The sequence below is a fragment of the Corvus kubaryi genome, unplaced genomic scaffold, assembly GCF_017639235.1.
Source record: "Corvus kubaryi isolate FWS band 111438036 unplaced genomic scaffold, C.kubaryi_AGA036_p1.0 37387, whole genome shotgun sequence".
NCBI classification, from domain to species: domain Eukaryota; kingdom Metazoa; phylum Chordata; class Aves; order Passeriformes; family Corvidae; genus Corvus; species Corvus kubaryi.
Window position 1 is genome coordinate 8,050,182 of NW_024581129.1, and position 26,081 is coordinate 8,076,262.

Below are 26,081 nucleotides of genomic sequence, written 5' to 3' on the forward strand. Positions count from 1 at the left end.
TGTCCCCCAGTTCTTCTGTCCTGCTGCTGGTGGTCATCAGCAACTGGATCCACAATTTCCACCACTGCTGAGGGGCTGGAGGGACCCTGGGTACGCTCTGCCCAACAGTTCTGCACCAGAGCACCCTGTGCTCGGGCAGCTTCCCATGCAGAAGGATCCTGGACTCCCCTCTCCACGGCTGCCCTGCACTGGGCGCCGTGCCCAGAACATCGTGTTCCTGGGTATGTGATTTAACCACACGACTGTGCTTCCTCTTGAACTTTTGCAAAAGTACTTCACTAAGGCCAGTCCTGGTGGGTTGTGATGGGCTCCTGCGAAAGCTTCTGGGGGCCAGAGCTGGCTGGGGCCAGGTGCATGCACTGCCCCACTCAGCTCAGCCCCACACAGATCCCCAAAGGCCCCAGCTGCCCTCATGCCAGGGTGAGCACAGCATGTTCTCCTTGCAAGCCACTGCCATCAACCTCTTGGCAGCACTGGACTGCCCCCACTGCCAGCAGGGAAGATAAAGACAACTTTTAAATCAATTTTTTTATTATTGCAAGAATGATAGTTAAACAGGCTGGTGCTTCCTCCCACCCCCGAGTCTCTGTGGAGTCTTAGCCTTGGCACACACCAACACCACCTGCACCATGAGTGGTACAAACCCTGGTCAGCAGCACAACAGGGCACACAGGGGCTCTGTGAAGGGAGAGTTCAGTGTTTGCTGTTTCCATTGTAGTTTGGGAATGGAAATTCTGCAGCCTCAGAGGTCAGAAGTAGCTTTGGTCCCATCGCAAGGCTCTGATCCATGGTATGGCACAGCTGCAGCACATGCTGTGCCCCATCTCTGCAGCCAAGAGTGCTGGAGAAGGGGATAGAATGAGAGTCTTTAAGGTCCCTTCCAACACAAACTCTTCTAGGGTTCTGTGGTCTACCAGGCCATGACCTTGCATCCACTGTCAGAATATCCTATCCTCTCCCTGCCACCACCTTGCTCTGCTCACTGGGAATTGCTTCCCACCCACCTGGTAACGAGACATGGTGACATGATTTTACAGCAATACTGATATACACAAGCTCTACACACTAAAGCCAAAGCCTGACTCTGTGAGGTTTATTGCAGGGTTTATTAGGCAGAGCTCCCTCCCAGCAATCAGTCATAGGAGAGGACAGCTTGGGCTTTTAATTCCCTACTAATTTTGACAGATGGTTGCCCAGCAAGTGCCACACAGCACAGCGGTGGCCGGCAGGAGCTGACAGGGCACTCTGCTCACTCGGTCTCCGCGTCGCTGTCGGGACCGAGGACGTCGAGGGGCTGCACACGCAGAGAGTCATAGTTGGGTGGGGGGGTGCCAGGCTCGGGGGGCAGCGCCTCGTCCCTGGGCAGAGCCCCCGTGGCCTCGTGCTGGAAGCCCAGGTTGGTGTGAGCCTCCACCAGCTCTGACACCGTTGGGGGAGCATCTGGGTACCGCGCCTGTGCCCGCCTCTGCTTCAGGCCTTTGCACCAGCCGATCACGTTGATGATGGTGATCCACAGCGAGTCGATGATGATCTCCCCAAACTCAATGAGGCACAGCACTGAGCCTCCCATCCAGAACCCAAACTGGCCTCCCAGGCTCGACAGCAGCCACACGATCTGCAGGAGGAGAGCGGAGTGAGCTGAGGAAGTGGAGCCCCTCAGATGTGCCCCACCCTGATCCATCATCCCCTGTGCCAGTGCTGACGTGGGTGATGCCCCTGCACCTGGGACTTGCCCACTGGGTCCCCTCCTGTGCCAGTGCTGGCCTGCAGGGCTGGGACATGGAGTGGGGGAAGGAACTGAGGGCTGCGAGCCAGTAGGCAGAGGTGGCTTCATTACAGCAAATGTTCGAAACAGCAGCCTCTAGAGATGTGACAGACTGTCCCCCCCTCCCAGCTGACTGGCTCCTGTGCCTGCCCTGCCAGACAGGCTGGGATGGGCACTCACCGTAGTGGCAGCTGACTCCGAGATGGTGCGGTAGTTGTACTCCTGGAAGTAAATGTTCAGCTTGATGATACCATTCCTGTAAAGAACAAAACCCACCTCAGTGAGGAGCTGGGCTGTCGATGTCCTGCACCTTTGCTCCAGCCTGACCACGGGATGGAGAGACACCAAGATGTGAGTATGAAGTGATAAATATAATGAAGTGGGAACTGTCCTTAATGCTGATTTTACTTAACTGCATGTTTGAGTTTGCCTGACCCAGTTTGCAGCTCTGGAGAGCAGAGGACATGCATGAAGTGCCTGTTGGATCTGCTTTCTGTACATCCCAGGCGAAGCCGCCGCAAACCTCGTCCTCCCTGCACATTTGCGCACGCTTGCGCTGGCCTGGTGCCAAGGCTCGTGTCAGGCTGATGTTAACAGGCTCAGCAGAGGAGATAAAGTGGTTGTTCCTTTCACTCACCTGTCCAGAGTCACATTTGTTGACATATCCCTTTCATAAGACAGAATATGGAAAATCCAGTCCTAGGAAAACAAAATCTGTTCAGAAAGAGTAGAGGCATCCTGTGCTCCCAAAGAGCACGAGCCTGCGGATGCCATGCCCCATCCCAGGCAGCCCTGGCCCCGTGTGCAGGTGGAGGGGGATGCTGTGGACCTGAGCAGGGCAGCTCTGCCTCAGCAGGGCCAGTGGGTGCTCCTTCCCTGTCCTGTGGGAAGCCCCCCTGCCCTTTTGGGGTGTGGAAGGTGGACTCAGCCTTGGGCTGACAGTGACACTCAGACGGAACCCCAGGAGGGAGGAGCCACTGTGGAGGGGTCCCTCCTCCTGCCTCATGCCCTGGTGCTGCTGCTGGTTTGTGTGTGGAAAACATGGACTTTAGCAAAGGTGCTTTGACCTGGACACCAGCTTTGACAATAGTGAGTGTCCGTGTGCCTGGGAACAGGGAACCATCAATGTCTGTTACACACCAAGGAATCAGGGTTACCTCAGAGGCTTCCGATGGCCAGTCTGCCATGGAGATGGTCATTTTGTACTGTGTGTCACTGGAGGGAAGAGGGAGAGCATTAGTATGGAGATTTCCCTTCCTCTGAAGTCTCTGGAACTTCAGTTTTCACACAGCAAACCAGCCCTGCATGGTTTGCTGCCCTTTTAGGTCAGGATGGCTGGGAGTCAAAATGCAGGATTCCTCTACACCTCCACAGCAACCAGATCAGGCTCAGGTACTCACTTGCATGTTTCTTTACAGGAGTCAATGCAGATCTGTCGCTGTTTTATGCTGGATCTCAGTGAGGAATAGCAATATGCTGTTTGGTGAAAACAAAATTAAAGTATCTGTTTAGATAAGGACCCACTTACTGGGTTATATCAGTTTCATTTATCAAAATGAATATTAGGTATGACCCTCCCGCATAGATCTGCTGTCTTCCCTTTCAACTTCCCCTTCCTTGAGAAACTTGGGCAAAACACTCAGACAATTTAATAATAAATTAAAAATAAATTGTAACTTTCTGAAGACAGTTTTTATAGAGCCAGCTTGCCCAGGGTGGTATTTTTGGCACAGCCCTGGCCTCTGCCAGCACAGAGCTGTCCCACCCCAGGGGAGCACCGGACCCTCCATTGCCCCTGCTAGGGGACCCAAAATTTTGGGTGCAGAGGCCTGGCGTGATACCCTGTGTTCTTTCTCTTTGGTGCCCAAGGGTTCACCCAGCCCACAGCCAAGACCAAGGTGTGGCCCCTTCTCCCCAGCACTGGCCCGAGTAGCCACGTCCTGTAGGGAACAGCTGTGCATGAGCTGCAGGGACAGGGCAGACCCCGCTCCCATCCCGGCCTGGCCCCAGAGGCCGCCGCGAGCTCTTACCCCAGCCCGGGTTATCCTCGTTATTGCAGTAGCTCACCCCTCCAGGTAAAGGGAACATGTAGTGCCCACATCCACAGATCTCAACCATGTGGTTTTGGAAACAGGAGCGCAGGCAGGCCTGGAGAGGGAAGAGGGATGCTTAGACTCGGGCTGAGGCCTCGGGCAGCTCCGCACTGCTGGCATGGCAGTGGCTCCCAGGAATTCCCTCCCTTTTGCACTGAACAGAAGATTTTGGGGCTGCAGATGCAGAGAGATGAAGGTGCAGGGGAAGTGGGGGCTGCCAGAGCCTGTCCCTGCCCAGAACCTCTTCCAGCCTTGCTGGGCATTGGAGTTTTTAAGGCCACTCACAGGAGCTGCCCATGGGTGAGACCTCGTGGGAAATGGAGGGAGCTCAGCTCCCACTGCCACTCCCACAAGAAACTGCTCATTTCTCAATTATTTTAGGGCTTCATAGAAGTAATATCAAGCTTCCAAAAGAGAACACAAATGTTCTGTTCCACCACAGACATGGCTGTGCTCTCCAGGCTTTACACAACACTGACAAAGGGCTGGTTTTACACTTTAAGACCAGGAATTTCCAAATCCTTCAACATAAAGAGCAGACATATGGATGATCTTCTCTGTGCAGCTGCTGCTCTTCCTGGGAGGATTGTGGCTGCAGCTCCAGCTGCAGCACTGCCATTAGCTTGGTGAGGCGTGAAGTTCATCATCTGAGATTGGAGTGGGATTCTGCATGAGGCAGCACAAAGCAATAGCAAAGTCTGTGAGAAGATAATTAGATTTAACAGTTGTGGGTAGAACAAGCAGAGAATTTCTGTGTGATAGGAAAGGTCCACAGAGTGCACAGAGCAGCCAGGGAGTGATGGAAGAGCCTGGTTTTGCTGAGAGGGCTCTGAAGTGGCGTTATGTGGACACAGAACTCCGTCAGCGTTTGCACTTCTAGGGAATAATGCAATCCTCCCGAGTGTTTGCTTAAACCTAATACAAACATCTTCAAAAGTTGGGTAAAGTGATCCAGTTGTTATTATATTATATAAAGGTAGAAATATAAAACCGCTGCCAGCCCAAAGCCCTCCCGATCTCTGGGTGCATCTGTGAATCACCCCAAATGGTTTGGGTGTTTCCCTTATTATTGGATCGCACCCTCAAGAGCTGCTTCTCTCTCTAGTACAGCCTGTTACAAATTAACCTGTGCTTAGTGTTTGCACTCTAATTTTCTACAGATTCAAGGTTTACAAACACTCAACTTTCTCATCCCATTTTCAGAGTGATGAAGAAGTAAAGGGCTGTTTTGCTTCCTGTACAAACCAGCTGCATTTTCAGGGTGAAAAGTTACTTAATCCCCCCAAAGAGAAAAAAGTTAAAGATCGTAGGAGTGTTAAGAGGGAGAATCTCTCCTTTGTATTCGCCTCCTGTCAGGGGTAAATACCACTTGTGTACACAAAACATGAGCTCCTGAGAAGTGTCACTTAGACATTGTCTCAGCAGAAGTTTCCCAGCACTTCAGTGACCGATCCTACAGAACCATGTGTGGCTTAGATCAGATACTAGGAAATACTTGTCATGGAAAGGGTCGTAAAGCATTTGAACAGGGCAGTGGTGGAGACACCAGCCCTGGAAGTGTTCAAAAACCACGTGGACGTGGCACTTGAGGACATGGTTTATCAGCGAGCACGGTGGTGGTGCTGTGTTGATACTTGGATTTGATGATCTTGAAGGTCTTTTCCAACAATAAGGATTTTATGATTTTATGATTCCCTAGTACCCTGCATGATGGCCAAAGATTTAACTGCTTGCATGATTTTCCTGAAGAGTTTTGTTTGATTTAAAAGGGTGTTTTACCTGTATGGAGTAGGAGGTGTTATATTGGCTGTAGAGGTTTTTGACAGGGACATCGGAGCCGTTCATGGTGCAGTCGCTGTAGGGATAACCCATCCGCTCCAGCTCATCCTGGAAAGAAACCCAAACACCAAACTGCGGTTATCACTTCTCCACAGGTCCCTGTGCCAGTTTTCCAGAGGCTCTGTAATTCCTGTGCTCCCCACTAGCTTTGCCAAAAATGAAAGTCAGTGATGACAGAGCTGAAGAGGCTGCAGCCCCTTCCCTGGGTGGATCCATGCAGGTGAGGGTGTTCAGGGGTTGGCAAAGCAGCTTCTGAAATGCTGGAGAAAGAGGCAACCATGGCCTGAGCCAAAAATTCTGGCCTCAATAAAGCACTTTGCCAGGACAGTTACATAAAATCCTCCATAAACTGCTCCAGCCCCTGGCAGGTGTGTACCTTGTCTCCTTTGGTTTGAGCCAGTTCAGCCAAGACTTAAAGCAAACTTGGTTTTGGTCCCATCAGATAACATTATTCTCAGAGAATCTGCTCCCGAGGAATGCCACACATACCACCAGCACTCCAATGGAGGTTTCTGTCCCAGCCATGGCGTAGATGCCCTGATCCTTGAGGAAGGGGAAGCTCTTCTGTTGATGCAGCATGAGCCTGGCCCCAGCGGCAGAGGACAGGTAGGGAATGTAGTCCTGCTGGCTGATGTCCAGAATCAGCTTCAGCCCTGGGACACCAGACAAAACACTCAAACAGGAATAGTATTGGAAAGTAAGGCTTTGGGAAAAAAGGGAGTCTGTTTTCTTCTCCCTGCTCCTTGGGAAGAGCCACGGTCTGGCTGCCATGGCAGCCTGACCTATGCAGGAACACTTCTGGTGGTGAATGCCCAGAATGGCAATAACTGGGACTAGTCAGGTGCTGTCTCAGATATTTCAAATATCCAGAGGATGCCCTCCTGCTATGTGTAACATCTGTAGTCACTTTTTTCCTGTGTGGCACATTTTCCTTTTGGGGGTCATCCCCTTCTGCAAAGCCTCTGTTCCATGGTGCAGTGCTCCAGTGACAGAGGAATCATAAATCTGTCCCGAGTCACAGAAATGGGCACCACGAGGCAGACCCCTCACGTCTGCCCCTCCAGCCCCCTCCTCCACCACAGAGTGATCCTTACCAAACTCGGCCCCAGGGTTGGAAGAATTCAAAGCCTCTTCATCCATGCCCCAGTTAAAGATGTAGCAGTTACCATGGTCTGGGTGGTAGATTTGGGTGAAATTCCTGGAAGAATCATACACATAAAACTGTGACTCTCGGGAGGACTAAAGGGGTGTGACATCAAGCAGATGGTGGGCCCAGCTCAGCAGCTGTGCTGGGGCTCACCTCCCATTGCTTCATTTGCTGAACAGGGACTACAGCTGATACCACTTCAAGCCATCTGTTTTTGAAAAAAAAGTCAAGGCAAGGTACAGGTGTCTGCTGGGACATGGCCCTGGGGACAGCACTCAGTTGGGATGGAGAGGAACACACGTCACACAGGTGAGAGGAACAATTGCTCAGCCTGAGCTATGGTTACAGGTTTGGGCTGGCATTATAGCTCGTGCTTTGACAGCAGTTCTCTGTCGCCCTTGTTGTAGAAGGGACATTGCAGAAGGACAGGGCTCCCCACACCCTGGGGTGCTGCTGTGTGCTCCCCTTTCTCAACACTGGAGATAGGAACTTGGGATTCATAGGAAACAAAGTTGGCTAAAATGCATTTCTCAGAGCCTTGTGCAGAAAGGGAGGGAAGCTGTAACTGGGGGTCTTGCTGCTGACTCAGCACGTGGTTATCCTGGGTGCTGCTACTCTTGATATGTCATGAGCAAAACAGCCCATCCAAAACCCTAACTCAGCCAGCACTGTTCCAAAATAATGCATTTCAGTCAGGATCACATCCAGAAAACCTCTGGGAAGTGTTGTTAGAGCTGAGAATCAGCAGCAATCTCATTATTAGCTGATACATACCTTAAAAAGAGAAAAGAACCTGCCCTGCCATGCCATTAGCATGCTGTTCATTCCTGCTGGGACGGAAAGGAGCAGGGAGCTCATGTGCACCTACTTGTAGTTGCAGGGTTCAGCCCCGTAGAGACACGCCAGGATCATGTCCTCTGCCTGGTAGCCCATCCTGATCCTCTCATGCAGCGGGACCTTGGAGAGGATGGAGGTGGATTGCAGGATGTACCACTCGGTCACTGCCTGCGCCGCGCTGGTGAAGTTCCTGTACGTGCAGTTGTCAGAGCCCTGATGGCTGCACTGGGGACACAAAGCAGGCAGGTCTGAGCCCCCAGGAGGATGGCAGGGGCTGTGGTGTGACCCCCCTCCCCACATGCTCGTCTGGATGCCAGCCCTGCCTGCAGCTCCCAGGAACAGAGAGGTTCAGCCTGGCAGAGCCACAAGCCAGCTGTCACATTGAGCTGGCTGTCACACTGTGTTACAGGGTCCTTCCCCAGGGACATTTCCCAGCTGGGCAGGTTATACATCAGCCCCAGGGTGACCTCCACAAGCTAACAGAAAATGACACTTTTGGGCCAATTCTTTAAGGCTGGAGTTGCCCCAACTTTTGAGGTCTGCTCATGCAGGGTCCTTGGAGCCTCCATGGGAGCAGGGATGAGGGGTTGCAAGAACACCATGTGCCTCTGCACTGTGGACTGCAGCAGGAAAGGGATGGGGGCAGCCACAGCCTCTCCCTGGCATTTTGGGAGCCTGACCTAAGGAAGGGGTGAACGTGTCTGGGAGCCTGCATGGAACACCCCTGCCCTGGCTCTGCCCTGGGCTCAGCCTGCAGCAGGGCCTGGGGCTGGGCACAGCCAGACCAGAGCCCCAAGGCAGAGTGGCCATGGGCAGTGGGGAAGTGGGGAAGAGACAGAGATCTCCCCGCTGCATCCTTGCCAAGGCACTCATCCCTCATCCCTGCCCGCTGCCACTGCGGGACCCCTCTCACCAGCTTCACTGCCAGCTTGTACTTTTTCTCTTCCGACGTCGTGTTGGCTGGGGTGGGTGGAGCAGTGGTTTCATTGCCTGTGGTTTTGTTATCCACAGAGCTCTGGTAGCTCCAAGCAGTGTCATTGCTCACACTGGTTTCCTTGCCCATGGCAGTTTCATTGCCCCCAGCAGTCTGGTTGGTCTCAAAGATGTCCAGGATGATGGGATTGTCTTTGTCGTGCTCGTCAATGAGGACCAGGGGGATCTGGTTCCAGAGCTCCAAGTCGAGTGGCGGGGACACATTCTCGCTGCCGTTCCCTGGCGTGGGCTGCAGGATCCTCTCCAGCGCCGCCTCAATGAGCCTGTCCAGCTCTTTCAGCAGGTGCTTCACCTCTGAGTACCTGAGGGACAGGGAGCTGTGACCAGGCAGTGTCATGGTGCTGGGGATACCTGGCAGCTCACCTGCCACTGGCTTGGACCTTCCTGGGGACCTCAGACTGCTGCCTAGGATTTTCTGGAGGACAACAGGAGTTTCCATGCACAGCACGGCCAGCTCAGACACTGGCGTCCCAGCAGGCTGCAGCTGGGCAGAAGGGCAGTGGGAGGATAAACAGCGAGTGCTGCAGGGGTGAACGTGCCAGCATGGGGCCACATTGGTTCTAGTTCAGTAATTCACTACAGTTTACACAAAACATCTCTAGCAAGTGGAGGAAAAACTACCCCTAAGCAATTGTGTTGGCTGAGAGCGTCTTGCCTTGGGCTACACTATCGCACAGATACGAATTTAAAGCAACTATAAATTTAAAGCAACTCTAATGAAAATCAGTGACTCCTTTGAAATCACACTTCAGTTCTATCTCTGTGGTTCCTGGCAGACAGGACTGTGGAACCAGATCTTAGTGACTGGAGTGTGAGCATTGAGAAGAATGTTCACAGCGAGGAAGGGTAAGGGAAAGAATTGTGGAGAAAGATGGAAAGACTCATTCTGGCTGAGAAAGGTGAGCTGAATTTGGCTTTTTTATGAGCTGAGGAAAGTTTGCAGGAAGGCAAAAACCTTCCTTAGATTGACTGATATGGTGCAGAAACTGTGTTAGGAAGAAACTCTTCCCTGTGAGGGTGGGGAGGCCCTGGCACAGGGTGCCCAGAGAAGCTGTGGCTGCCCCATCCCTGGAAGTGTCCAAGGCCAGGTTGGATGAGGCTTGGAGTCAACCTGGGATAGTGAAAAGTGTCCCTGACCATGGCAGGGGGTGAAATGAGATGAACTGGAAGGTCCCTTCCCAACCCAAACTGTTCTGGGATTCCACAAAGCCCAGGAGAACTTGCAGGCAGATGAGCCCTCCTCCAGCCCTGAGCCATTCACCTTCATACTGTTCTTTATTTAGTTTTTAGTACTACTTGGTGAGTCCACTGATGCTCCTAACACGATGTCTGAGACAGGAACGGGCCCTCAGTACCTCACTCTGGCAATCTTTCTGAGGGGTTAGAGCACAGATGGGGAAACTGGGAGAAGAACTTACTTGAAAGGGTTGGCGTTGCAGACGGTGACTGCAGGGAACTTCATGGTCTTAAAGCCAATGGAGAGAGATGAGGTGACATTGTAGGAGAGGTAGGTGTTGATGAGGATCCCCCACTGCCAGAACACCAGGGACGCAAAGAGCAACGTTAGGAAGAACCAGATTAATTTCTTCTTTGGACCCTCCTTGATGATGCGCTTGGGGCCGTGGGTGTTGGTGTTGTCGCAGTACCAGACCAGCAGCTCCTTGTAGGTGTAACCAGGGCCCTTCTGCAGGCGATGCAGCGCCCGGACCAGGTACTTCTTCAGGTTCATGCTGCTGCCTGTGAGCAGGAGAAAAGACATCAAACCAGCTCTGAGGAGGAGCACGGGCTGTGCCATACCAGGTGCACCTGTACTGTCAGCACAGCAGGAGTGGAACAGTCACTGCGATGGCATGGCTGTGGTTTACAACCCAGGAAAAACTCAGCACAGACGTTATGCAGGGTCATGCCATGGCAGCAACATGTCACCCAGCCTCCTGGGAGGACACAGGAGAAGTTTGGGATTGGCAGTTGCAAAGGCGGTGAGTGCTTTGGTCACATTTTGGGGTTTTTTCTGGCCCCACCAGAGCTGAGCGACCGGGACCTGCAGGACGCGGCTGTGCCTGGTGTCTCCCAAGCACGGCTACGGGCCCTGCAGTGTGGCAGTGCCTGAGCAGGTGCTGCTCAGGGACTGGGAATGCTGTGTGCACACTGGTACAGCTGGAATGCCGTCCCAGCCTCAGCCAACACTAGATGGACCAAGCAGTACATGCAGGAGCTGGCTTGGGTAGAGCTCAGGCTCACAGCGCTCAGGGTTCAACCTCACATGGAGCCTAAGACAATCTTTCTTAGAGCTAAGAAGTATTAGAGAACATCCAGCTTTCAGAGGGACAGGAGAAGGGGAGCTGGAAGCAGTAGCACCTTTCCCAGGACCAGGAATGCTGTCCAGGGATTTGCTGCCCGCTGGAGGAAGGACAACAGATTGGTTTTTTTCCACCAAATTCCTTTGTCTGTCAGATATTATCAGTACGGCCCCCCCACTCCCCTGCTCTGCTGAGGGATGCTGCATACTTGGCATTCATTTTGTGAGTAAATAGAACATTTTGTGCTGCTATTTTAAGGTTAGAATCTGTGTTACTAAATCTGAACATCCCGAGGCAGGATTTCGAAAAGAACCTGAAGCAGCCACTCAGAACATTTTTCAGATTTAAGCTGCAGGAGAGCAGAGTTAAAGATTAATGCTGGGAATAGGCCCCATCCTGGGAGGAAGAGTGCCGGAATAATGCAGCAATAACCCACTAAGGAGCAGCACTCAGCAGGGCAGGAATGAGAGTGACACAGCATTACTTGGAGGTGAGCAAAGAAGGCAGTAAAGGTGTGCACGGCCCTGGGGAGTAGAAGCAGGTGGGTTCTTCATACTTTTCTTATACAAAAATAAAAAGGTGATACTGATTCCTTGATCTTCTGGCCAGATCTGCAAGTTCTCTTGAGTAGCACACAGAGAGTTTGGTAACAGTATAAACCCAACAGATTTTGGAGTCTCGCTCCACGACACAAAAAGAGATGATGGTTTTCACTGCATGACTATTACCTGTGATGTTAGACGTAGGTGATCCTCTCTGGGAGAGGACTTTGGAAAGAACAAACCCCAGCTGCTTCCTCTAAGATCCGAAGGCAGGCTCTACTCCTATAGAAAAAGATTTTGTTCTCCAAGGAAGTCGTGTCCTGGGACTTGGACCCCCTGCACTCCCAATATCATCATCTCATCCTTCATGACCTTGTGCCACAGAGGTTCCTCCTGCTGTTGCCTGGGGGTGGTTCACTCATGGAAGGAGCTGACATTGCACCAGACCCTGGCTGGGTTTTGGGCAGAGATACAAGGAGAATGGGAGGAATGACCTCAGCCTCTGCTGAACTGCCCACAGTTGTGGGAGGACATGAGGGCCATCCTGCCCCAGCCCCACGGTGGGAGCTCAGCCCCTTCCCAAGGGCTCAGCTTTGGCTTAACAGAACTGAATCCTCAGAGCTCATTTAAATCTGGGGAGCCCAGTGAGACAGATGAGGAAGTATTTTCTGCCTTTTAAGAAATCCAATAAAAGATTTAGATTAGATTGAAATTTCAACCCCCTGCCCAGTGCGGGGCAGGATCCTGCCTGGCTGGTGCTGGCTGGCTGCGTACCCTAGGCTGTCCCTGCTGTCACCGACCGCTGGCTCCTGCCACAGGGACACCCCACTTGTGCACAGGTCTCTGTGGGTCACTCATCAACCTGCCAGTGCTGGGAGAAATTATTTCTTTTCATATGGGATAATAGAAATGGCATGAGGCAAAAGCTGCATTTGACTATACCTGGATGACTTTTTTGCAACGTATATTCTCATTTTAACAGTTTTCTTCTTACCTTTATTTCCAGAATGTTTCTAAACAGGCTTCTTCCTTGCTGGCAGCTGGAAGCTGCCCTGGGTGAGCTGTCCAGGCCCCTGTTATGGGGGCTCTTCCCTGGCACAGCACTCAGTGCTTGGGGGCCAGAGCTGCTCAGGGCAGGGTTGGTGCCAGGTTTGGTGCCAGCCTGGAGTGGGTCTTGCTCTGCCCCATCAGCGGGCTTCACCTGAGCAGAGAAGTGATAAGTGAGGGATGTAAACACCCACTCTCCATCAGTGCACAGACAACTGTGCCCCCTTCCCAAAGCCCCTCCAGAGTGAGGAAGCGGAGCAGTGATGGAGCAGGAGCCGAGCAGGGCTGGGGGCACTGGAGGTGCCACCCCCTTGATAGACATGCAGCCCTGAATCCTTTGTAGGTGGCTCCAGGAGCCAGCACTGCTTTACATCTGTGCCCTGCTCTGGGCTGCTCTGGTCACAGCTGGAGCGTCTGAACTGTGTGGAGCTGACCCCAGGGACACGAGACCCTGTGGTGCCCAGGGTGCCATGGCCCCTCTCCTGGCAGCACGTGCATCCCTGTGATGACCAAAGCCATCCTAAGAGAAACCTGCTCCTGGTTCCAGTGGGGTTTCTCTGTGCTGTGGACATGTCCTCCCTGTCCCCAGCAGCTGAGTCCAGCCCTGCCTCATCCCAGCATCACCCTGGGTGAAACTCCTCCACCTCGCAGTGACATCAGACTCCCACATTACGAAATGAATGTGTTGACTCTGTCGAATCTCCTCTGGGATTTTCGTAGGGCAACTGCCACTTGAAGGAAATAAAGTCATGAGCAAAACTTGGCCCACTCCTGGAAGATCCAGGGTGGGACATGGGCTGCAAAACCACCCTGACGCTACCAGCCTGGTGACACTGGGAGTGCTCAGCACTTTCTCTACTGGGACACATCAGTCACTCCTCTTTGATGAGCAGCTGCTCATTTGCCATCTCCCCGGAACCCTGAGGGAAAGGCCTCGTTTTCCTAGACGAGACATCTATACTCTCTAGTGGTATTTTTGCAAATTAGAGTTATTTCTTTTATTACCTCACAAGTTTACAGGTTGGCAGTTTGAAAAGTGGAGCAGCAACATGTCAGTGAGCAATGAAAGCCTGTCGCAAGGTGGGGTCAGGGCTCCCAGCAGATGCTCTGTGTTGCTGCTGGTGTGCAGGGAGAGTGGCCAGGGCACACAGTGCCAGCTCCAACGCCCACGGCTCCAATCCACACAGGCGCCTCCAGGTCTCCAACTCCAGCAGGCAGGGGTGCAGCACTCCAGGAGTATTTACAGTCTGGGAGCTTAGATAGCGCTTGCCTGACTCTGTGCTCTGTGTCACTCCCCACTTCCCTGCCTAACCCTGAGGTCCCCTCTGCTCTGGAGCCAGGCTGGGAGAGCTGAGGCTGTTCATCCTGGAGAAGAGAAGGCTCCAGAGAGACCTTAGAGCCCCTGCCTGTGCCTAACGCAGCTCCAGGAGAGCTGGAGAGGGACTGGGGACGAGGGATGGAGGGACAGGACACAGGGAATGGCTTCCCATTGCCAGAGGGCAGGGATGGATGGGATAATGGGAAGGAATTGCTCCCTGCGAGGGTGGGCAGGCCCTGGCACAGGGTGCCCAGAGAAGCTGTGGCTGCCCCTGGATCCCTGGCAGTGCCCAAGGTCGGGTTGGACAGGGCTTGGGGCAGCCTGGGACAGTGGAAGGTGTCCCTGCCCATGGCAGGGGCAGAATGAGATGAACTTGAAGGTCCCTTCCAACTCAAGGCAATCCATGATTCCATGGTTCCCGAGATGTCCCTCTCTTGTAGGACAATCACAAGCCGTGCTCCTCACGTGCCAATAAGGTCACATTACCGAGAGTTAACTGCTACTTGGGCAAGGAATGACGGGAATCCTGGATAGTAAGAGGAGCAAACCCCCAACTCCAGCAATTCCACGCCCCTGGGATGCTGCGAGCATACTCTGCCTCATTGGGAGACACCATCCTGGGGGAGATGGCACATTTCCAATACCAAACCAAGCACTGAACTATTCCATAAAGCTGCGGTTTGCTCCCATTCTCTTTTATCAGTGAGATTAAAGGAAGCCCCTGTGTAAATACAGGTTAAATCCGAATGACTACCCCTGGCTGCACGCCGGGTACATCCCAAATACCTGCTCAGCATGAAAACCTGCCCCGCTGCTGCAAAACCAGGCAGAGATCGGGTGACTTCAGGTCTGTATCAGTGTAAAAGACACTGTGACCAGCCCCGTCGAGCCGGTCCCTTCGGCCCCGAGACGCCGCCGAGGGATGCCCGAGGGCGCTGAGAGATGCCCGCGGGCATCCCTCCGCAGCGTCTCGGGGCCGAAGGGACCGGCCAGCATCGACCCCGCACACTCTCTCCCGATCCCCCCCGCCCTCCCGGTCCCCCCGTACCTGCCGCCCGTGTGGCTCCGGCAGCGCTCCCCGCTGAGACCGGGACCGGCCCCGCCACCTCCCCTGTCCCGCCCCGTCCCGCCCCGACGGGACGGCTAAACCCGCCCTCCTGCTGGCTGGAGTCGCTCCCAGGTTGGTGCTGGGTCCTTGAAATGTTACTTTGTTTTTCTCCTAACGCATCCCAAGGAATGGCACCTGATTCTGCTGCTCCTACTCCCGTCACGTCAAGAGCATCTGACACAACGTGGGATCAGTAGCACAAACCTCACAGGATCACAGACTTACAGAATTATTTGGTTTGGAAGGAACCTTAGGAACATAGAATCCTGGCATGGCTTGGGCTGGAAAGGACCTTAAAGCTCATCCAGTTCTAACCCCCTGCCCTGAGCAGGGACACCTTCCACTATCCCAGGTGGCTCCAAGCCCTGTCCAGCCTGGCCTTGGACACTGCCAGGGATGGAGCAGCCACAGCTTCTGTGGGCACCCTGTGCAAGGGCCTCCCCACCCTCACGGGGAAGTGACCGTATCTGACCCTGCCCTCTGGCAGTGGGAAGCCATTCCCCCTTGCCCTGTCACCCCAGGTCCTTGTGCAATTCTCTCTCCAGCTCTCCTGGAGCTCCATTAGGCACTGGAAGGGGCTCTCAGGCCTGGTGGTTGTTGCCCTGCAGCAGGTCACAGTGTGTTTCTTAGGCTGGTTTGAGATGCCGCAGGTGCCAGGACATCACCTTGCTGCTGTACCTTCCCTGGTGCCAACTGTCCCTGGTGCCAGCCTTTTGATATGGGTGAAATAAATGCAGGTGAGGTGCATTAGTATTCTGAAACAGTTTTATAAGCTGTTTTAGAAAGATCCTATAATCTTTCTTCTATTTTAAAAGAAGTATAAGAACTTACAACCTTGGCAAAGGCTGCCTAGGATAGTAGTGGAATCACCATCCCTGGAGGGATTTAAAAGCCATGTGGATGTGGCACCTGGGGACATGGGTTAGTGGTGGCCTTGGCAGTGCTGGGGAAATGGTTGGACTTTATGATCTTGGAGGGCTTTTCCGACCTGAATGATTCTTTGATTCTATGTTAATTGGTTTTTCTCCCATAAGAAGCCACTCTTCGCAGCTGTTTGCTCCCCTGCCTGCTGCTGGACACACTCCTAGCCGGAGTTTGAACACCCTGCACCTGTCAAGTGTGGACTAGACAAGATGCTGATGTTCAAAAAGAAGGGGCAGAGCTCTGCCTCAGTGGCACCCGTGGACTGATCTGGAACTTGACGATCTTTCCAGGAGAAATGAGCACTGTTTCCATAAAATGACAGTGGAACTAAATGGGAAAGCAGCTTTTCTGTTTCCTTCAGGGCTGGGAGGCAGCAACTCAGACGGGCCGGGGCCCTCCCAGCCCAGCTGTCGGTGATTTTCACTGTGATTAGCATGTGCTTTGGGATTTCATGACTTAATCTCAATATTATGTGTCTTGCACGCTGACTCCTGTTGATCCCATAATTAATCCCTCAGGGGGGATGGAGAGACATGCCCCCCCATTTTCTGTATTCTCCTAGCCCAGGGTCAGCCCAATGTGTGCCATGGGCTGGGATCCCTCAGCCCAGCACTGCTGAACAAACACGTTTGGAGGTAAAATCTTGAGCATCTTGAGCGATGTGGGAGACGTCAGCTCTCACAACAGAACAGTGAACATGTACAACCCTCCTTGGAACCATAAATCACTGCTGAGAGCAGAGCATTGTACATGGGAGTGATTGCCTCTTGCTAGGAGAGGTAATGGCAGATTCTTGTTCAATCAGGACTTGGTCAGACTTTCCCAAATGTCCCCGTGTTTTGTCATTTGGGAACAAAAAGGATTTTTATTTTTAACTGGCACAAGTGCACCTCATGTCATTATGTCAGGGGTGGAATGTGGGACTGTGTTTGAGAAGTATCTCCAAGGGAGTCTGGAATGAACAGGTTTGATGGACCAGGACCTACCGGGTTCCTCTGTCCTGTCACAGTAATTGCCCTCCTATCGCCACTGCTTTCCCAGAGAACAATGTCTGTTGCCAGCTCTGGCAGCTCTAGCACTGGAAATAGAGTGGGTGGCGTTTGTTCCAGGGTTCGGAACATCAGATGCACAGCCAGCAAAGCCAGATGACCTTGAGTTGGCTTGGCTTTCCATCATCTCTCACTTGTTTATGAGAAAGTTTATTCCATAAGCAAAAACCTCCTGCTGAAAATACAGCTGAAACACCACAGGAAGCTCCCCTGCATTGCAGGCATTGTGTTCCCAGCAGTGTGTTGTGCTGGCATGATGCACTGCTGACAGCTGCTAAATACAGCTGGGACACCAGATCCATGGGGAAAATCAGCCCTGAAAGTGACTCTATCTTCCTGATCCACTGTGTTTCAAAAATATCAACTGCTCCTAAATTTGTCTGATGGAAGGCAAATGTTTTGATGGAGGCTGTGGCTGCAGTGGGTACAAAGGCAGTAGGAATTTTGCTGGATGCTGTTAGGTCTGGATGTACAGATGAAGAAGAGCAGAGGTGCTTGTTCCTGTCAGTTCCCACCAGTCCCCATCGGTCCCTGTCACTGTCACCCACCCAACGCTGGTGCAGTCGGCACAGGCTTACCCAGTGCGGTAACTGCCAGGTTTGTCGTGTGCACTTCCAGGGACACGCTGTCACTAAATGAAATCGAGTCATTAGTTGTGACCAGTAAAATCCCAGTGAAATGACAGCGAGCATCTCAACCACCCTGTGCCGGGAGCCGCTGTGTAAAACCTGTTAACTGGCCTGTATTTGCGTTACAAAGATCAGGCAGTAAAACCCAGACTGGCTTTGTTTTACAAGCCACAGAAGAGGGGAGGGACGGGGCCCCGCGGCCGGCTCCTGCTCTGCCTGGCGCAGCCGGTGGCCACGGTGAGGGGTTGCTCCATGACAGAGCCGGGTGCTGGGCTGTGGCACCGCCGTGTTTGTGGCTCTGCCAGCCAAGCTGTGGCTACAGGGAGGGAGGGATGGGGCAAACTCCACTGGGGTCCATTCCTCAGCCTCAGCATGGTGACATTGGGCACTGAGTCCCGGTTCACCTGTGGATGACACTGGGCAGGTTCTCAGTGCAGCACTGTGATGGTTTGTCACTGGTGGGATTTCCCCTGACCAGCTCTGTAACTAATTGCCACAGAGAATTAGTTGCACTCATCTGCCTTTTCCACTGTAGAAGTTTACGGGAAAAAATATCCCGCCTGCTGTGACTCCAGCATCCTGGGATGTGGCAGCTCAGGTGGAGTCCAGTCCCCGGGATGCCCCCCAGATGCCCTGGGGCAGGCCAGAGAGTGCCAATGTGGCTCCAGCAGGATGCAGCAATGCAAAAGTGCCCTGGGCTGGTGTTTTATGGTCCTCTCCCATGTTCTGGGGCAAATGTGAACTATTTTGAGACTGATGACATTTTATAACAAGACCAGAACTGATTTATAACAAGACCAGGAGTGATTACCTGTGTGTACCCAGGGGAACAGCTTGTACCGTTCAGGACTCGTTATGTAAACTTGGGTGAGAAGGTCTTAAAACCCAGAAGGAAGGTACTGGAGTGAGAGGCGTTGTGACAACAGGGTGATTCACCCTGGCTCCAGCCGGCTCCCACCTCCGCTGTGTTCTGGGTGATCACATCCTGCCAGGACTGCAGTGTGCTCTGCTGCAGGTGAATAAATATAGGGAACACATGTTTTAATCCATAGAAACGCATTTAGACAAAGCACATGAGTGGAAGAGAGATGTGACCCTGTATCCCATACCCCATACCTGGTGCTGGATGGAGCTGGGCTGCCCAGGTTTACGGGTTGGGGTTGGGTTTTTCTCACTCGGCCCCACAGAGTGTCCTCTCCTGTACTTCGTATCTCACTGCTTTGGGAACACTGTCAATGGCAAGGCTGCCAGGGTCTCAGTGCCACCATGGTCCTGGGGGCATCACATGGAGAGCTATGCAGGGCTGGCAGCCCACCTGCATGCCCAACAGTGAGGGGGGCTCAGGTCCCGACAGGGTACAGCTCCCACTCAGCTCCTTCTGGAAGGGAAACTGAGGTAGAAGTGTAAGACTGGGAGGGACAAGGCAGTGTTACAGGAAAGTGCCAAGGCTTGGGTGAAGATTCCAGAGGACAGAGAGGCAGGAACACTATGTCCACAGCCCTGGGGCCAGGTGTGTTTCCCGGTTGACACCTCAGGCTGTGTTACAACCAGGCCAGGGAGCAGGTACGGTTGCAGGTCAGCATCCTGATCCCATAGCTGTCTGTGCCGGGGCCGAAGGGGAGAGCCCTGGTGCAGTGTGGCCGCAGGGACAAGGACAGGAGGAGCCCCTGCCCTTCACCACCACTGCCCCCAGTGCCTTCACCGCCAACCCCAGTTCCCCAGGGCCAGGTCATCCTGAGTCCACACTGCTCTGGAGAGCAATGGACAGCTAAGTGGGATGAGTGAAAGCCGGGCCCAGCGCTGCCCACAGCTGGAGTGGCACAGCAGGTTTCAGTCCAGTGTCTTGGATGGGAATGCCCAGGCTGGCCTGGGGTTTCTGTTCCCCCTCATCACCTTGGGCACCGGTCTCACTCAGTCTCATTCCAGTGTGTGCCGTGCCCAGCGCTGTTGCAGCGTGTGCCAGTGGCAGTGTGGGCAGCTGGCGAGGGCTCCGCATGTCCCGGCCCGTCCTGTTCGCAGGGAGACGCCGGCATCGGGATTAGTGCTGGGGCCGTGTCACGGCACGTCACTGTGCAGGCAACTGTGGGTCAGACTGTGACTCACGCTGCCTGCAACTGCTTCGGTGCTGCCACGGCTCCCCTGCCACAGCTTGGCCTTGGCGGGGGATGCTCCAGCTGCTGGAAAATGCTTCCAAAGTGCTGAGCACGGGCCAGGCTGGTGGGGATGGCTCAGACCAGCTGTCTGGTGTGAGGAACTGCTCCGGGGCTGCTCAATTCCAGTGCCGGCTCACCCTGTCCTGAAGGGGAAGGGGTAAAACTGAACCGTCCACACTGTCCAGTTGTGTTTGGTCTCCCCAGAGCTGGGCTTGAGCACAAGAGGCTCAGGGCCTGGACGGATTTTCCATAGGCATGTGCTGGAGATGCCTTTCCCCAGCCCAGCCCCATTTACATTAATGAGGCATTTAACTCCCAAACCTGTTTGTGGACCACTGGATGTCACCTCTCTGGAAGGGGCCTGGGCAGTTTTTAACCCTGTCGGTGCTGCCTGGCTGCATCTACTGGGAGCAGCTTTGGGCAGCTGCCCCTTCCTTCCACTCTGAGGGAGGCTGGGGTCACCCCTCCAGGCTGACACCCCCACGCCGGCAGGTTTCTGCCGTCCAGAAAATCTCTGTGCAGCTGGATTTTCCTCCTCTTCAGCCACTTTCCCCCACAGCTCCTCCATCACCTCCGGCTTTCTCCCCTCTGGCAGTGGCTGCTTCGGGAGCTGCAGAGGAGCAGAGCGAGATTCTCCTGCTGTGCCTCCTCTCCTCGAAGGGCCGGTCCCGGTGTGCCGGCAGCCTTTCCCCTGAGTCACCAGCACCTGCTGCCTCAGGTTTGTTTCAACACCTCTCCCCAGCCTGTCCCTTGCCAAGGCAGTACCGTGCCTGCGATGCTGCCTGCACCTTCACTGTGTTTTCGGGTACTGCAGCTGCTCCCTGCAACTGTGGGGTGCCATGAAGCTGAAGCTGTGGGTCTGTGGGTCTGGGGTCATTGTCATCCCTGCCCAAGAGCTGAGCACTGTGGCTGCAGCTGTATCCCGGGGCTGGGAGGCAAGCGAGGACTGCTGTGAGTGGGGGGCTGCTGGTGGGTGAGGGGCTGCCTGACCAGGGCTGGCTGGGCTCCCACCACTTGCCACGGGCTCCTGGGAACACCGTCCCATGACAGGAGAGTGGACTTCCCACCTGACCCTGGAGCCACAGTGGTGGAAGAGGCAATGTTGCTGAACCATGATTTTACAGCCTGTTGTTCCCATAAACTCCGAGCTGAGTTTCTCAGACACTTTGGGTTTATGATGTTTAGCATGTGCCAGTCCTGATTCTCAGACTGTCCCCAGTGGTTTTCTGTGTTTGAGGTGACTCAGGAGTTCAGCACAGTTCAGTGTTTAACTCACAATGAAGTAAAGCATTTCTGTAGCTCCGTGGTTCTCTGCCTTCTGAGGATTATTCATACACGGAGAAAAGGTGCTGCACCTGCCCCGAGAGTAACTGCAAACAGCACCTGTGGAGCACCTGTGCTTTTCCAAAGAATTTAAAGCAAGTGTTCTCCCAAAAAAGCACCTGTCAGGACACATATCCTGGGTTTTCAGTGGGAGAGCCATGACATTCCTGCTGCTGTGGTCCGCTACAGGTCAGCAGCCTTGTTCTCCATCAAAGGATATTCCCCTTATTGGAACTGCCGTTCTTGGTATAAAGTCTGCTTTTGCACAAGGTTGGCCCCACTCTGTTTATTTTCCAAGGTTTTGTTTTGCTCTGGAGAGGCTTTAGAAACATAAACCCCTCACCCATCCCAATCTGTGCCAGCTGCCAGTACCTTCCCTGGCCATGGAGCCAGGTGTGGGGGGTTCCCTCCTGTCAGGGGGCTGTTTCCATGATTAGTGCTCGTTGATTTAACCCACTCTGAGGGCTGTAGTAGGTGGGTAGAGGTGTTTGAGCATCCTGAGGGGAGTAGGAAACCTAGTGGGGAGCTCAGCAGTGTGGAAGGAGCTGTACCAGCACTAAACTGAGCTTGGGCAGCCTCTCCTTAGCACTGCCTGTGGCAGCTGTGAGCAAACCCTGTGGAGAGCTGTGGTCTCTTAGGTGCTGCTGCACACATGGGTACAGATGTGGAGTGGAAGAACTGTGGCATGACCACTTTGTGATGTTTGCTTGCTTTCCCGGGGAGGTGAGCCCTCCAGTATGTTCCCTGTGGGAGCTGGAGTCATCTGACCCCTCTGTGTTGGAAGGTAGGTCCTCAGTCAGGTGTAGTGGAGCCAAACCAGCTCCTGTGCCAGCACCACCAAGCTGGCAAGGAAGGGGTTTGTGGTGAGGTGCTCCTTAGTTCTGGACTTTGCTGTTACTCCTGCCCCTGCTGTAGTGGGGACAGCTGTAAGACTGAGGGGAGGTGGGGCTCCCTGGGGTGGTCTGTTCTGCCACTGCTGTCCATGGGGCAGGATTGTCATGATGAGTGTTGACACTGTTAGAGGTGATGGGGATGAGCCGTGGCTGGTCCAGAGCACCTCTCTCACTGCTGGAGCAGGGGCTGAGCCAGATGTGGTTCTCACTTTTCCTGTGGCCTCCAAGGGACCGCTCAGGTGTGCAGCTGTCTGGGGGACTCCTGAAGTTCCAGTGGTTTTGGTCCCTTGCTGGTTAACATTACTTTCTGAAAGGTCTGTTCACTGTGTTTCTGCTTGCACCCCATGTTCCTCCTGCCTGCCCCTGAGCTCAGTCCCACAGCACACCCCTGCTCCATCTCTGCTGAGGGGCTTGGGGCACCTGGCTGGGGGGGCTTGGCCCTGCTGAGAACCCACAGCCCCTGGGCAGGCAGGGACAAGTTCCCTCAGCTCTCAGGATACCTGCAGGGAACTAACTCATATAGAGTTGATTTAAAAATGAAAAAGGGCAAAGCAGTTACTCAAAAATATATCTTTATTTTTTCAGTTTATCATCTATTTAAATAATTCAGTTAAAATATGTTTTATTGCACATTAAAGAACCTTCCTGGATTCTTGCTGTTCTATATAAAATAAGCTCATAGAGAAAGGAAAGGAGTCTTCTACTCAGACACCCCTCACATGCTCTGAATCTCTCTGGCTCTATAGACCACACCAGCTGGTGTGGAGTGGGCTCTGCTCATCATCTACACCGGGTGTTGAAGGCAGCAGAGAACGGGCTGCAGCAGGAGGGAGCTGGGTGCAGGACAGGGAGCCCAGGGAAGGGCACGGCCGGGTGCCCCCACGAGCACTCACGGCTCTGTGGGCACAGGCAGCAGCCCTTGGCCCATGGTGGGGGTCAGGGCAGTGGAAGCACACAGGAGGTAAAATGTGGATGCTGACACTGCTCTGTGGATTGGAGAGGTTGGGGGCAAGCTGGATGAGGTACAGGTGGGGTGAGACATCCTCCAGGCCTTGCCAGCTCCAGGGCAGGCAAGTGGGGAACTGGGTGGCTACAGGAGGAAGTCTTTGCCTGGGGGTGAGCAGGAGAAGGGCAGCCACCCAGCTCTCTGTGAGGGTTCTGGGAAGTCATTTAACAAGCTCCTTGGAAGTTATGTTTAAGGGCTGGCTGACTGATGTGCAATGGAACAAGCTTGCAGAGGATGCACTTCATTACTGTGCTCCAAATTGGATTTCATGCCCTTTCAGATGATTCTTTGGGGATGACTTGGGCTTTCCTACCCCAGCTGTGTAGTAACTTGCTCTAGAAGCACATTTCTGGTTGTCCTGGTTTTTCATCTCACAAGAACGACCTCCTCAGGCCACCACTGGAATCAGGTTTCTAATGAAAATTCAAGTGAGAGCTTTCCCTTTATGCTCTTTTGTGCTTTACCCAAGCCTCTGTCATGCCCTTCCTACAAATGCCATGCTAGATTCCTGACAGCCTGGGTTTTCTCCCCCGCAAGTCCAGCCACACAGCAGAGAGTAATTAGTGTTAATGCTCAATGTGGCATCAATCTGCTGCTGTGGAGCAATTCCTGCCCACATGCAATGGGGTGTGTGCAGCTGGTGGCTAATGCGTGCCTTTGCCTGGTGAGACATCCCAGCTTAGTACCACATCCTGCTCCAGCCATCTCCTGCCATCATTAACTCGAGAATTGATGTTGCTTGAAGCTCCTAATGTCTCTGAGCCCTTGACTTTTGTGTCTGAGCTTTGCTCAGGGCAGCTTTGACTGCCAGTTCAATCCCTGAGTAAGGGTCTGACCTGACAGCCCTTCAGTGCTTGTCTGGATCTGTGCCTTTCACCCCTGGACATGTGGGTCCAGCACCCACCTCTTTGGGCACATGGGTGGGTGGGGGACAAGTGTCAGTGCTGGCCGAGCTCCAGCGTGTCAGGCAGCTGCTCTGTGAAGGCAGTCTCAAGGCGCAAAGTGCTGTAATTGGGGGGGGGAGTCCTGGGCAGGGGGCTGTCCTGGGGCAGTGGCAGGCGCAGGGCAGTGGTGAAGGTGGGCAGGTCCTCGTCGATGCACACGGGGTTGTCGTGGCCCTGCCTCTCCACGTCGCTGGCCTGCGGAGCCTTCCCCGAGCTGCCCCGCTTGCGGTCGTTCCACCACTTCTTTGCCTTTTGCCACTGGCGCCGCATGACGATGGAGAGCGAGTCGATGAAGAAGACCTCAACGATCTCGATGACACAGACGACTGAGCAGCTCATCCAGAGGCCCAGCTGGCCCCCAAAGTTGGACAGAAGAATGACAAGCTGGAAGAGCAGAGCGCACAAGGTTATGGTCTGGAATGGGCACGTGTCTATGGTGCTGTTACAGCAGGTAGGGAGACTGAGCCAGGGCACCCAGGGCTTGCTGAGCACTCCCAAATGCAGTGGGCCTATCTCTGCTGTTGTTCTCTCCGGCTCTGCTTGGAGCTGAGCTTGCTGCGGGCAGCCTGCAGGCTGCCCCTGCATGGAGCTCGGGGCTGGACAGGCAGAGACGTGACCCCAGATAAGGGCTGGAAAGGGCAGGACCAGCCCAGAGGTGCATATCTGAGATCAGCTTCCTGCCCATGTGGGATTGCTCCCCTGGGCAGGTGAAAACTTCCAGCCTGTGTGGGAGGAAGCGCTGCATCGCCCGGGGTTGAGCAGGGACCAGCATGCTCACTCACCGTGTTGGCAGGATTCTCTGAAATGAATCTCTCGTTCAGGTCCTTGTAAAACACCATGAGGTTGGCAAGGTCTGTCCTGGGGAAGCAGGACGCATGCAGAGGGTTTAGTAAAACAATAACATGAAACATACTGAAAAACTATGCAAATAACCAGTTGGACCAGTAGGGCTGGGCTGCTCCAAGGGAGCTTTTTCCCCAATTGCCATCATTAGGGCTGCTGAGATCGTATCAGAGCTGAAGGTGCAGGGCAGGAACACACAGGGGGACTTACTTGTTCAGCTTCTTGTTGAGTTTTTGCCCTTTGTCCCAAGAGAGAACTCTGAGCATCCAGTCCTGGAGAAATGAGAGAGAAATGAGAGACAGAAAATGCTACTCTAGCTGCAGGTACTTGTGCAGAGATCCTTGGGAAGGGACTCATGCTCCACACCTCCTTGGGCTAGTATGGGTACCAGAACTGAGTGTGTGACAGGCCAGCTGATCCTAAGGGGATCTCCCAAAACAAATTTCAGTTTAATGATGAACTCCTGGAGGGGAAGCCCTGAGCTGGAAACTACAGACCGGTCTCTGGGAGCAGCATCACTGAACACCACTGACTACCCCAGGGCCTCCTGCTTTTGTGCTGAACCTCTGGGGTTACTCAGTGCCTTGTGCTAGGCTGCTGTTCTGGTGGAGTGCAATTGGGGACTGACCTCTGACACGGTGGATGGCCACTGGGCAATGCTGGTGGTGAGCGCCCACTCCTTGAAGCTGCAGAGAGAGAGGCAGGATGTCACTTGTGAGCTCCGACTCCCACGCACACTTTACCTCTCGTTGTGGCAAGGACTCACCTGCAGGCGTCTTTGCAGATCTGCTGGCAGCCCAGCTGCTCCTTCACGAACTTTTCATGCAGTCTGTAGTAGCAGTACACTGCAGGGGAGGAGCAGGATGTGTGTGAGAAGCCAGAAAGAAAACCTGCTACCTGGGCTGCAGTGGGGCATCTGGGGTGTAGGTGGCCTTTGTGGCCATCGCCTACATGGTGGGGATAAAAAGATTTACCCTATAAAGATTGCAAAAGACTCTTGAGAAGTGGCTGTCACTTGATATAGGCATGAAAACTGCCACACCTGGTCAAGCCCTCCACTCGACTGTTCTGTGGTGGGCACAGGTGACAAGCCATCAGGGCAAGTTTCACAAACCAGTCAGTGTGAGCAAGGGAAGCACTTTTGGCTCTGGGTGTGGGGGCTTAAGTGGGTTAGGGCAGATTTGCCTCATCCCAGCATGCTGGGGGTGCAGCAGCTGTGACAGGAACACTGGGGGTGCTGGGTACAGGGGGCTGTGTGACAGGAACACTGGGGGTGCTGGGTACAGGGGCCTGTGTGACAGGGACACTGGGGGTGCTGGGTACAGGGG

At 53.8% G+C, this 26,081-nt stretch overlaps 2 protein-coding genes across 5 annotated transcripts in view; both read right to left on the reverse strand.

Annotated features, from left to right (window-relative positions):
- Positions 1–513: 513 nt before the first annotated feature.
- SCNN1B (sodium channel epithelial 1 subunit beta) lies at positions 514–14,995 on the reverse strand. 3 transcript variants are annotated; one of them, XM_042037525.1, is made up of 15 exons: positions 14,930–14,995; positions 12,511–12,717; positions 11,703–11,798; positions 10,093–10,411; positions 8,595–8,976; positions 7,713–7,906; positions 6,792–6,895; positions 6,187–6,350; positions 5,638–5,745; positions 3,796–3,913; positions 3,166–3,241; positions 2,923–2,980; positions 2,403–2,464; positions 1,946–2,021; positions 514–1,615 (listed from the first exon to the last, which is right to left on the reverse strand). In XM_042037525.1, the coding sequence occupies exons 4-15, from the start codon at positions 10,401–10,403 to the stop codon at positions 1,250–1,252; spliced, it is 2,019 nt and encodes a 672-aa protein (XP_041893459.1). In that variant the 5' UTR covers positions 10,404–10,411; positions 11,703–11,798; positions 12,511–12,717; positions 14,930–14,995; the 3' UTR covers positions 514–1,249. The 3 variants fall into 3 exon arrangements, with proteins under 3 accessions (XP_041893459.1, XP_041893460.1, XP_041893461.1); XM_042037526.1 differs by lacking the exon at positions 11,703–11,798; XM_042037527.1 differs by lacking the exons at positions 514–1,615; positions 1,946–2,021 and adding an exon at positions 2,049–2,326.
- A 7,520-nt stretch (positions 14,996–22,515) lies between these two features.
- Positions 22,516–26,081, reverse strand: part of SCNN1G (sodium channel epithelial 1 subunit gamma) — an 11,237-nt gene continuing 7,671 nt past the window's right edge. For both annotated transcript variants that reach the window (XM_042037432.1, XM_042037430.1), the window contains 5 exons: positions 25,520–25,598; positions 25,382–25,439; positions 24,964–25,025; positions 24,693–24,768; positions 22,516–24,294 (listed from right to left, as the gene is read on the reverse strand). In XM_042037432.1, coding sequence (XP_041893366.1) covers positions 23,905–24,294; positions 24,693–24,768; positions 24,964–25,025; positions 25,382–25,439; positions 25,520–25,598 — 665 coding nt within the window. In that variant the 3' untranslated portion in view covers positions 22,516–23,904. The remainder of the gene's footprint in view (positions 24,295–24,692; positions 24,769–24,963; positions 25,026–25,381; positions 25,440–25,519; positions 25,599–26,081) is intronic.

Bases quoted from the DNA above. Each gene is read 5' to 3' on its own strand.
- SCNN1B (XM_042037526.1), bottom strand. From the start codon at position 10,403: ATGAACCTGAAGAAGTACCTGGTCCGGGCGCTGCATCGCCTGCAGAAG. The intron at 6,351-6,791 runs GTAAGGATCACT...CTGGTGTCCCAG, and splicing joins CAACCCTGGGGCCGAGTTTG to GGCTGAAGCTGATTCTGGAC. The intron at 2,981-3,165 runs GTGAGTACCTGA...TCTTCCCTCCAG, and splicing joins TCCTGTAAAGAAACATGCAA to TGACACACAGTACAAAATGA.